This window comes from Calonectris borealis, chromosome Z (genome assembly GCF_964195595.1).
Source record: "Calonectris borealis chromosome Z, bCalBor7.hap1.2, whole genome shotgun sequence".
NCBI classification, from domain to species: domain Eukaryota; kingdom Metazoa; phylum Chordata; class Aves; order Procellariiformes; family Procellariidae; genus Calonectris; species Calonectris borealis.
The window spans coordinates 63,180,972-63,193,893 of NC_134352.1; the positions used below are offsets into that span (position 1 = coordinate 63,180,972).

The window sequence follows — 12,922 nt, forward strand, 5'->3', positions numbered from 1 at the left end:
TTAACAGTGACCTCACCAGACTTTGGTTCAGACTCTAAAAGATTGTTCTTCTGCTGCTTAACATCGAGGATATGTTAGAGCTATTTTTCTTCCCCTAAAAAACAACAGAAAATACTCACCCACCCCCCCAAAAAAACCCCTCAAGACTCCGCACTATCTAACCTACATAAGACAACATCTGGGTTTGTCAGTAAGAAGAATGATAAAATCTTGCCAACGAAGAGAAGAAGAAGGATCTCAACTGCAAGTTTAACAAGTTGAGAATTTTTTTATGCTGTGGTTTTGCAATCAGTTTAAGTCAGCATAAATCAGCACTGAAATGTCTGTCTAATCTCTCAACCCACCAACACCTTCCTCCTTGATCTGGCATCTCAGTGTTAACAGGGATTAGGGAACCAATCTGGATGAAAAAACGTCCTCTACAGTATGTTAAGTTTTATCCCAGATTCATTCTCTGATCCCATTTGCTATGAGGATGCACAGTCTTGAGCCAGCATGAAAAACAGCATAGCACAGGGACAAAATTAACCTGCTGCAAATAAGGAAAGCATAATATTGCTGCTTTCAGAACCATGCTAGCTCCCTCTGATCATGAAACTATGGCATTAATGCGTGCTAGAGGAGAATAAAACAAAATATAAGCATTTTCTTTTAAAAGTTTGTAAGTACTTTGAACTTAAAAAGCACCAACATTAAGTATTAATTTACTACTAACTTTGTATTTTTGAAAACACTCAGTGAGCATGTATTTGAAAATAAGACATGATGAAATAAAAAGTCAGCTTCATTCCACTGCTTTGTTGCATGAACAGAATTTTGATTATTTTCTTTTTTTTCCCACACATATTGTTCACCTTGGAGTGCCCTTTTCCTGTGTTTGAAAATGGTCTTAAAAGCATGTGCCATGATACACACAGAACATGTCTGTTTTTAGGTAATGAACATAATATACTTACCTGGCTCAATAGCAGCAGATATGAAAGACTGGGCTTCCCTTACTCTCTTCATCACTTCTTCCAGTTCCTTGGCAGCAGCTTGTGGTGTCATTTCAGGAGGCTTCACAATTGCATTATTGGAGTGATTTATTCTAAATTAAGGAAAAATAAAACCTTTGACTCCCAAACACTTGAGAAGTGAAAATGAAAAACAATTAAGAAAGGAAAACACTTCAACTTCCATGTACCCCTAAAAACTTCGAAGTTCAGCAAAACTACAGATTTGTCCTAAGACTCATCTGTTCTAAGTATCTGAAGTGTTTATTGCTTTCAAATCTTACCACTTTTAAATAAATGCGGCACAATATTTCTGTGTTAAAATACTTTCTAGTAGAAGTCTAGGAATCTATTTCTCTATTTCAGATCAAATCTCTTTGGCCTACTAAATACATACACATCATATAGAAAGCTTAATTAGTACTAAGGACTTTGCAGATTCTTTCACTATTATAGCTTCCACTACCTCAAGATTAAATATAAATATATTTTACTCAATGCCATCCATATTCTTCTCAGAGAAAGTTATGCCCAACCTTGAAATTGCAGTTTATAGAAATGGTCCAGTTTGTTAACAATAGGTCCTTATATTAAAAATATTCATCACAGCAGTTTCCTGCACATCAGAGTCATAAATGTACAAGGTTACAAAGAAATCTCTCATTCAATAGTCATATGCATAATTAATTTCTTACTTCAGTGGCCTGTCTCCAAACATAACTCCATTAAAGGCAAGAGCTCGAGGTACAGAATTTTGGTCTGCAAATTCCACAAAAGCAAATCGTGTTGGTTGCGTCTCATCACCTGCCATTCGCACAAATTTGACTTCTCCAACTTGCTTAAAGAATTCAAGCAGCTGATCTGCTGTCGTAGTCTAGAAAGAGTCGAAGAGCTCAGCTGAAGTAAAATATATAATGAAAACCACTTATCCAATATATCAGATAATCTAAAAGCTACATATTTTGGAAAGATATCTCACCATTATTACACAGGCGACATGCATTTGGTAATGTTACACTTTAAAAAAGACAAGTATTTTTTCTGCCATTAATGTAAAGAATATTTAAAACAGTGCAACCACAAGCCCTGAAGTCCTACATCTAGGTTAAAAAAACATTTGGACAGGATTTTGCACTTTTCAGGCAACTCGTTTGAAATAACTGATGAGGAATTTCCTTATACACCTGTGTCCAAGCTATTGACTGTGAATTTTGATCAATTAAAAAAAATCCAAACAATATTACAAGACTTAGCTTTTACCTGTTTTTCTACTAGCTTCCAGCTTGTTTTATTTATCACCATCAATAGTACTTTTACACTCTAGTAGCTACTTTGGCAGTCAAAAAACCCCAAAATAAAAAATATATATTTCCATCTGTCAAAAGCAAATTTTTTTTCAATTAATTCAATCAATTACTGAAAAAAACAAGTTTCTGACAGACCTAACTTTCCTGTTATAGAAACTCAAAGGTATTTATGCTAATTTTGCAACTTCCACTAGGACACATCATTCCATCTCATGTACTTAAGCAACTGCACAGTTTTGTGGGAGACAGCTACCATGATCTCATGACTTCTGAGGCATTGCTCAGCTAACACAACCCAGTTGGACATTTGATCAAGACATACAATCATAAGTATGTTGCTTGAATTCAGCTACAGTGTGATTTCCCTGGTATCCTGCCAGAATGAATGCCACAGTCTGGTCTAATCTGTTTGGCACAGGAGCATTCAAAATTCAAAATATCACTAGTAACGAAAAAGAGTATTTTTTTTGTTTAAATTCCTATTGTCATCAACTAATGACAACTCTTTAACGTGTAAGATTAGAATTCATAAATTACAATTCTACACCTTCCATTAGTATTTCCATTACACATAAAAAAGCTACCTGGGAATTCAAGTTTCCCACATAGACTGTTCTCCTGATTTCATCGATTTTGGATGGATCCACATTCCCCATAATTGGTGGCTGTGGTATTTCTCCCAGTGCCGTAATGTTAGGGTCCAATGCTGCTGCTGGTATAGCCCCCAAAGTGCCAAGTGAAACACCCAGCTGGAAAACACACAAACAGAATATGCTTTGCAACCGCAAACTGGTAGGAGAGACTTCACTTGTTAATACTTGCCTGCCTTGTGCATTTCTGTAAAAATAAATCTAATGAATATAAACCTTAAACTTTAAGGGCGCACTTTTTTAAAATAATAAAAATCTACCCATAAATAACTTCCTATAGTTAAGATTTTCTGTGGGCTATCAGTTAATATCTTACCAAAGAGGTTTGGCCAGAGATGCAGTATATCAATCAGAAAACAAATAGGCTTGAATTTCTAATGCTTGCAGTCAATCAAATTGTGTAAGATACCTTCAGACACTGCTAATATTCTTATTTTTTTGCCACAACAAGTATTAGGAATAGATGAGGAACTGCTGAGCCCTTGCCCAAGCGAAGAAGGGAATTTGCAGTGCCCAGGGCCAATTTGTTCTGTAATAGATATCAGTCCACCAAAGGGACAAATAAGATATCTTTTGGACAAACACATCACGTAAGGCAAGATTAATTACAGTTGAAATGTGAAGTATATTAAGTCTAAGTTCTTTTCCTACAAACACAGTCAATTCCTAAAGAATGAGGACAACACAGCTCTCATTTTTGGAACTGGGAATTGCAATGTCTCCTGAGGAATGTTATTAAAAAAAGTCACTTAAAAATCACTACTAAATCGGTCTGCTGAGTTCCTGGTTTCAATTTTATTTTCTCCACCCAAAAAGCAACTGCCTTTCCAACAAACAAATTTTCTAACAAGTGTGAAAAATTCTCAACAAGCCACCAGTAGGGTTTTTTTTTACGTAACAAAAGAAAAAACTTGAAATTTTCCCTGAATAGGTCACAGCAGCCTGCTGATGTCAGGAAAGGCTTACAGAGGCAAAAGGGAACTTAGCAGAAGTAGCAGCAGCTAGCTCCTACGCTTTTTGTAGTGAAAACATTGTTAGGCAGTCAAAAGTCCTGTTGTAGAGATATCAAGTAAAAGCACCCTAATGAAGCATTTTAATATTCTGAAGAACTGTGTCAATGTAACCATTATATTTTAAGAAATTTTTTGGAGGTGGACCAAATTAACGGGTCTAGGGAAGGACAACAATAAAAATGAACACAATCAAAATCAGTATTTACCCACTATTTTGCAAAATAATAATCTGAAAGAAAAACCCAGGAAAGATAGTGCATGGACATCTTGTGATTTACCCTCAAAAGAACCACCACAGCTAAACCCTCACTGATCCAGCATACAAGAGGACAACGTCCATAAATCAGATAGTTCTTGTTCTCTGAATACAGAAAAGGCTACTGAGTATAGAGGAAACCAGAAATCAAACAGTGACTGAATTTTACTTACTGTAGTCAAAGGGGTTGGTGTAGGTATAGGAAGCAACCCTGCACCAGGCATCAGGCTTGTCATAGTAGGAGCAGGCGCCAACAGAGAAAGGGCTTTGGCTTCATCTGGGATTTTACCTGAAGAAGCAAATGAAAGCATTACACAGAGTTGAAACACTACACAGATGTTACTCTTTCTATGATTTTACAATTACCCTTGCATTTAAAAATGTAATAAATAACAATGAATCTATCTACCAGATCCTTACAAAGAAACAAATAAGAACTTAAAGTTTTTCCTTTTACCCTGCTCTACTAGGAAAAACAAAAGTGAGCAAAACTTCAAAGACTAGCAATCTCATTAATGGATTATTATTTTAAAAACTGAATAATGTATACAATTATTTAACACTTTGAGCTATGGGTCACCTGTACTGGAAACTTAATGTTCATGAACCAAACGATATCAAGCATGGACGCTTTCCCAGGGCGGTGTTTTCGCGGTGATCGAAAGTTGTTTTACACATGACAACCGTTCGTGTTGGCTGCATCACTAATAGCACACAGAACATCAGATACAGAAAAGAAGAACATTTTTTAAAGTTTAATCCCCAGAAATGGCAAATAACCAAATCAGTAAAAGAAAAAACAAAAAAACAACAAAAAAAAAAGAAAAAACAAAATATGTGCTAACTGAAATCTGTGCTTTTTAAATTCCTTTGGTGCTACCTACTTTGGGTGTAAAAATAAATAAAAATAAAATAAAAAATACTGAACTACTGTGACTCCACACAATACACACTACAAGTGAAGTTAGAGGTGGAGGAGGGGAGGGCAAAAAAAATTTAGATTTATACTGTCTCACATTCTAGGTCACCTCAGTTTATCTGAAACTTTGATGAATTAGCTTTAAATTTACTGAGATTGAAAAAATCATCACTGATCAGCTAAGCAAGCTATATTTTCCCAAAATATGTATTTCCTAGTATTTCAACCAGATTATATTCCACCTGTCATGCTAAAAGTTTAAGTAATATCTAATCTGAATTAAATGCAGGTTTCATTCAATGTTAGTCACAATTAGACTGCTAAATGAACCCCAAAAAATCTTCAAAAATCAAAAGATTTAATAGTTAAACAATTATCATTACAATTAAATGTACATATTAAATTTGAAATGCAAAGGGATTTAAACTAGTACAAACATTAAACACTAAACTGAAAAACTACAGAAAGAAGTTCTAATTATACTAGGTGTCTATGATCTATTCAAAATTACTGGCATAATTGTATATATGCTATCCAACTGAGCCCTTTGGTATTATCTCATGCACTTTAATTAAGTAAATGCTTTTATTTAAACATTGTTTTAAAAGTCAAGGTATATACAAATACTATGCCAGTGGCTTTTACTGCTTTTGTTCAAACTGTGTATGTTTTAACTATAAACCCCCTAAACTTCAGGATTTAAAAGTGAATATATAAATATTCTTATCAAAAAGCAAAATATGAGGTAAGTTTCAAAACACTGTGCAGTTTTAGCTATATGAGTTCCAACAGACCCCACAGGAAACATACTACTTAAAAAAAATAAAATGAAGAAAAAAGTGTTGCAAACCTGTTCTACAGATCTGCAGCAAGGACTGGGTTACAGTTGGATATGACCAAAGGACAAAACAAATCTAAATGAAACTTAATTTATATGTAGCATGGGTGGAATAGAAAAGATAAAATAACAGTACCCATTTTTTTTTCATGCTTCCTATTTACATTTATTTTATTTATGTTAAATTTTGAGGCACCTTGCTCCTTAACATGTAACAAACCACTTGATTTTGCTATCTAAAGGAGAAAAATAGGAAAATTATTAGCACTTAAGAATTAACTGTGCAATAATGATTTCCAGGGCTTTCTAGAAAACATGCATGAATCTAAGTCATCATCACAATGTTCAGCACTCTTTACAGATCTCATTTTGAAGTCAGACATGCAATGAGAGCTGTACCTGATTTGTCTGACTGCTCATGAGTATCAGGTACTTTGCCGCATGTCCTGCCTCCTATGTAGCTAACTAACAGGTTTTCGAATATACACTTCCAGCAGCTGTGCATGCAAATTAGGCATAGAATTATGTACCAGTTCTTTTGAAAATCAAAATACTTAAGTGTTTTCAAATGACTAATGAAACAGACCTTATCCTAAACAGCTAGCATCTTGCAATTAACTGGATACTCATGCAGGTTTCTACAGGATCAACAGACATGGCTCAAGTAAATACAATGGCAGAAATGGCTCCTAAAGTGGTGTGTCTGTATTCTAATTTAGATCCTTGGTCAGTAAGGTACATAAGTATATGCCTAATTTAAGTATGCGCTTACATACAGCCAATTCAATATACACTTAACCAGATAAACTTAAGAAATGCTTAGGCATTTAGCCCTTTTAAATAGGAACTGAGTTAGGCACATAACTAAACAGACAATGAGTCAAGTTCAGAAAGGTACTTAAATACAAGCCTAAACTTTAGTATATGGGTCATCTTATTGAAATAATTGGAATTATTCCTTTGCTTAAACGTTGCTCAAGAACTCACTGAACACTTTCGGTTAACTGCACCGTTATAGCAGTTCAAAGAATGAATAACATGCATATCTAAATTGTAAAGTTAGCATCCTTATTTCCAGAATACTTTGGTCCTTCAACAATGTAATGTTTTATTTTAAATACAAAATCTAGTTGGTCAGTTCCGTGCTACAAACAAAGATTCATTTATTTTATTCAAGAATGAGAAAGAATGTCTTTACAGACAGAACCCTGAAAATTTGCCTGTATATTCAAAGATACTGTCTTTTCAAAAGATCCTTCTCCAGTTTTTAAGACCAGGTCAAACTTTTTAAGAATTCCATAGAAAACAGACTGTTGTGGGGAAAAAAAAGAAAACCTGAAATATCTTGCAAATTTACTTCCCTGTTCTTTAGACAGTTTTGAAAAACAAATTAATATGTGAGGCCAAATAACCTCACGAATTACAGACTTTAAGTTTTGGAGTGAATTTATTTATAAAAGGAATACAAGCCCACAAAGATAAAACAAAACATGTGGATTATGACACAACAAATTAGGACGCTTTAGTTTAACTGTTTTGTTTTTGAAACTCAGGGTATTTAAAAGCTGAATAGAAATGAGGTAAAGATATTTATTTTCTAATGAGGGAAACAGACAAAACAAATGTGCCACATCTATACCACATCCTTAGAAAGTTTTCTTAGAAGCTCTTGTGTTTAGTAAATTACAGATTCTATGACCATTTATTTATTGATTCTTCACTTTGCAAAGGAATCTGAAAGCAGATGTATATTAGCTCTGCATTGCCTAGAGACACCTTATGGTTCTTCAGAAATGTCAGTTATGATTGTTACTTTTTTGTATCATCAAAGTGCTTAAGAGCCCTAGTCAACCTAGTCCATACCAGAATCCACTTTGCTAAATGCTGAACAAAACTATCTGCATTAAGTAGGTGCTAATTACAGTATTTTTACCCCCCTTCAAGTGCTCAGAAGAAATTAATTTCCTATTCTTTGTACTGAAACTACATGGTTAATCCTCCCCCCCCAAAACTGCTTCTGCAATAAGTAAGTTTGCTTGTTTTAAAAATACCTACAGTTCACATCTACTCTAAACATAAATAAAGGAATTGTTATTTTCCTGTTATTTTAAATCAATGGAAAATGCACACTTAAAAATGAAATAAGTTCTGTGTGATCCAATTCATGATTCTTACTGGATTTAGCAGCAGTGATTAAAGAGATTACACCTACTGGCAATCACCTCTACTGCCACAACTAAATCCAACAGAGATCACGAAGCAAAGCTCTTCCCAGTTGCAGAGCATAGCCTGGTCTATTACCAGAGTGAAACCAATTGATCCCAATGCAGCTGGCTGAGAAGAGCAATGCCTGAGGACTAGACACCCCACCTGGTCCACTACTTCTGTTTCAGGGCTTCTGTTTCACAAGAAGAACGAACATCATTTAGGGATGAGAACCTTCTCAATCACTCCAACATGAACTGCCAGGGCTTCTGAGATTGTGTGATGACCGAGAAGACACTTTTTTCCCTTTCTTTTTTTTTTTTTTTTGAAAACTTTTTTTTGAAATAACCACCACTGGAGCATGTCAAAGTGCAATATACACATACATACACACACACACAGAGAGAACTGATTCAATCTTCCCACAAATAACAGTGTTAAAAGACAATGTGCCTCACATAACACATTCCAACCAAAACTTCAGGCTGCATTTGTACTTATGAGTGGTAAACAGTTTTTTTCTGAAAATTACAAAAACAAGAGGATGAAATCTTACTGCCACTGACCTCACTGGAGCAAGGTTTCATCAGAAGCAAACAAGTATTTCATGACATTCAATAATCATGAAAGTTCAATTTTAGAAATAATTATTTTAAACTCTTCATATTAGACATATATAGTAAGCCTTCTTTTAAACAGACCATGCAACCTAAAATAAAACTACTCTGCTGAGAAGAGGAAAAATAGCAGAGAAAGATCATGGCTTTACTTTGTAAAGTCAATTTCTCCAGAAGTAAGAGTTTCAACTGTCCTTTTCCAAGAAAAACTCATAAAGCATAACAGATGAAAGAATGTATCTTAAAACTGATGTATTTTTCACTACTCCTGTCTTCTGACACAATGTGCTCATCTGTTGAATTTAGATGCTTAAACATATTCCAAATCAAATTTATCCATAATTCACAGCATAAAAATTAATCGTATTCTAAATTCTGTGTATACCATCCACCATTCATAAGCAGCTTCAGGTCAACTTCAAAATGAAACACTGTGAACCCTTTACAAAACACCATTTTTACAGAACTGAAGTACCAGTTCACAAGTACAAGGGAAAGAGATTTAACAGAACAAAACAAAAAAAGGGACAAAATAAAATAAAAATAAAAATAAAAGAAACAAAGGAAAGAAAGCAAAATAAAATAAAAACAGAGACAGGGCGTCCATCTTCAGCAGGCCAGACTTCGATCTCATTTCCCCCATGAAGGTTTCACTTGGCGGCAGGTTTAGTGGCATGGCAAACAATGCCTAACTCAGGCAAGTGTAACAGGTCTGCCTTGGCCAGTCTAGTCATCTAATAATGCACAAATATCACACAGAGAAAACATACAAAACCAAATTAATAGTCAAAATCCATCTACCAGATAATGTGGACATAAAATTTAGAATGATTAGGGTGGCATCTTTGTTTATCTTTCAACCTTTGCGTTCTCAAAGTATAACGTTTAAAGAAAAACCTACTGATACACACACAAAAAAGTCGTATTTTGACAGCTTAATAATGTTACTTCATTTACAATTACATTTTTGTTAAGTTGTTTATTAAATGTCACAAAATTAACATTGTTTTCATTGTGTAGGGAATCACTACTCATACTCCCTTGATTTACCACTGTTTAAATGCACTCCAAATTTCAGATTTTATTCTGGTTTTTAAAACCAAGTTTTCAGAATTCCATTTCATCTCTCCTCTATGTTCGATTCGGCGCACGGAACGTTTTATTACTGGCACCATTGGCCAAGGATATAATTTTACCTCCTGGTAGAATATAGCCATCACTACTTTTAAAGCCCATGATACACTCCACTGACTCCATTAAAAATGCATCACATGATACATAGTGAATCAAAAATCTTGTGTTGTGGTCTCCAAAGCCATACTTATTCCACACAATAAATTCCTCAGAAAGCTAAACCTATATAAATTCACATCTTTATAAATTAAAATCAGTGATTTTGTTAGAAAGTTACATGGAAACAGCATTCTAACATTAAAAAAAATTTGACCTCACAACCCAATCACTTGTTCACCTAATTATGCATAAATCTCTGTAGGGTCCAGAATGATTTTGAACAGTGACAATTTTTCTGTAATACATTTTCTCAGAAATGTCTAATAGGTCAGGTACAAACGGGGTTGGAACAAAATTTGTCAGAACTTTGATTTTATTCTCCTTCCATTCATTGTCTACCATCAAGAGACACAGGAAAATGCAGCTTTACCTGCCTGTTGCCATATCACGTCAGGCAGTGATCTCATCACAAGAAAAACACCAGGAAGTGTTGTTCATTCATTAGGCGGCAATCTTCCCTCTCTGGCAATACTGAACCAGTGTTAAGGTCTTTTCGATGAAACGCAAAACTAAGATCCTGAATAATTTGTAGTCAATTATTTAGGGGCAATTTTTCAATAATAAGGACTCTGGTCCCATTAGCTTCTACCGAGATTTAAGTGGATACAGCAATATCCTCTTTGTGGTTTAAGAACAAGTTCAAAAAATAAAACCAAAAAGCCCCCAAAACAAGGCATAAAAGCAACTAAAAATCTAGGCTTCACAAAGACAAATGTATATGCCATATGCCCCTATTAAGAAGGCTACAAGAATAGGTGGTATATTGTAGGTCAATGCAGCCTTTAGTGAAAGTACTTATAGAGGCTATGAAATTTTGGAGACTTGTCAAGAGTTTGCTAGGAACATCCCAGACCATTATTACACTATCTCATATAGCACTAACCTCATACTATCCAGATCATGATGTGGCAAACATGCCAAAAAATGGTACTCTGGGACCACTTTAACAAACTCCAAGAAGTCAACAGAATTTTTTGAACCAAGACCTGGCTCTTGCAGTTAGAAAAGTTATGTTAATAAGACGTATTTCTGGACTTGCTGCAGTTTATGGTTCAATCATTCTAAATATTGTCATTATGGCAAAACAGCTACCGTGTTCAAAGTGAAGTTAGGTTCACTCCACCAACTGGAATGTTTCCACTCCAAAAAGGCAGAAAGTCCAGAACCAAATGGGCAGATGCTCAATTCCACAATGATCCCAATGAAGTCAATGGGTCTCTGCCTAACTCCAGCGATATGCCTACCGTAGGGCCATGCTTCATACAACTGTATTTAGATCTGGGATATTATACTAACAATACGAACTACCTTCTATTCAACACATCTGTAAAAGTATGGTCTCAAAGCTAGTTAAAGTAACACTTGTAAATTTAGTATTCACCAAGCATTTTATTTTAAGAGTTTTAAAAATATTTTACACTGGAAGCATTCTGTACAGATCATTGCATTTTTGAAGAGCTATCTAAAACCAAAAAGGACTACCAGTATACATAAGAAAGCCTTTTTATGGCACACAAAGTAATATTTTCCACAGTAACAAGAAAGGAAAATTGTACTTTTTTTATTAAACTAGCCAGTAAACATTTATATTCAAACAGGGATTATCACCACGAATGCTAAGTATTTTAGATTAGATGAATCTAAAATGGCCAGACTGCATATATCACATGTCTACAAGACAAAACTGGGATTCAGTCTTAAAAAAAAAGGAAAAATAATCAGTATCTTAAAAAAAAAACCAACAAAAAAACCCAGCACACCAAAGGTGATACATTAAGATCCAAACTGCAATGTTACCAGTGCCAGGAAATTGCCTAATCTTTACAGTGCTCCATTGACTTCAATGAGAACTCTGTGTGAGAATAAGCTTGCCAACACAAACCATATTGAAGGGAATTATTTTACCTTCTTTACCCTCAAAATATGTAATAAATATGGAAAATTTAATTATCCTAATTCAAATCAACTATCTTTTTTCTAATGCTGAATTTCAATTAAATCCATATACTCGGGTTTCTTAATTCAATTTTCAATTTTGTTTCAAGACTTTTTTTCAAAAAGCAATAAAATAAAATAAAGTAACAACAGAGCACCATCTCCTTACATGGAAAGCTTAAAACAATTAGCAGACACGACAAAGACAAACATTACAGAAGAATGTCTAAAATACCAACCTTCTGCGCAGGGCACAACTATCAAAGCTCTGTCAATAAAAACCGTGTTAGTTAGATGCTGGGCCACACCAACACTCGATGCTTCACGAAACTTAATATAACATACTTTGGAGGAAAAAGCAAGAGGTGCGTTGCTGCAAGATAAAAGGAAAAAAACAATCAGTCACATTAAATAATTGTATGCACGTATTTTTAAATATTACTTCTTAAAAAAAAAATAGGTTTTAGACTTCCTGGAAAAGTTAGCCAAAAGGCAAGAGTATAGAAATTTACTAATTTTCCTACTTACTATGTCACTAATAAGCACCTCCTCTTTTTTAATGGTAACTTACAGAAGCCAAAATCCCAAATTAACAAGGGATTAAGAATGTTCTTTTATGATCTTGCTAAACAACAGTGACCAGTACATTCCAAATAACTATTTTAAGTAGCATATTTACTTGACACATTCATGAAGTAAATAATTTATACTTTATCTTTTTTCCTCCAAATAATCCTTGTTTAGGAAAGTCAAACAAGTCATTTTTCAGTGGGTCCTTCAGATATTAGCCCATAATAACCAATACTTCTTCTTACGTCTTCATGAAAGCAGTTTCATTAATTCTCATTAAGATAAAAGCAGTTCTTGAGAGTTCTTTCAAATGTTAGGTCTTAGTTC

General features: G+C 34.4%; 1 protein-coding gene across 13 annotated transcripts in view; it reads right to left on the reverse strand.

The window, feature by feature from the left end:
- SREK1 (splicing regulatory glutamic acid and lysine rich protein 1) overlaps positions 1-12,922 on the reverse strand; it is a 76,377-nt gene that overhangs the window by 52,953 nt on the left and 10,502 nt on the right. For 9 of the 13 annotated variants that reach the window (XR_012670859.1, XR_012670858.1, XM_075136589.1 and 6 more), the window contains exons 2-6: positions 12,265-12,398; positions 4,392-4,507; positions 2,884-3,048; positions 1,688-1,866; positions 957-1,087 (exon numbers count right to left, since the gene is read on the reverse strand). Coding sequence is in view for 11 of the 13 variants with exons in the window: in XM_075136589.1 (XP_074992690.1) it covers positions 957-1,087; positions 1,688-1,866; positions 2,884-3,048; positions 4,392-4,507; positions 12,265-12,398 (725 nt within the window). In the remaining 2 variants the exon portion in view is untranslated. Of the gene's footprint in view, positions 1-956; positions 1,088-1,687; positions 1,867-2,883; positions 3,049-4,391; positions 4,508-4,798; positions 6,539-8,345; positions 9,532-12,264; positions 12,399-12,922 lie in introns of those variants that run through there. The other 4 variants (XM_075136590.1, XM_075136592.1, XM_075136594.1 and 1 more) reach the window with 4 other exon arrangements.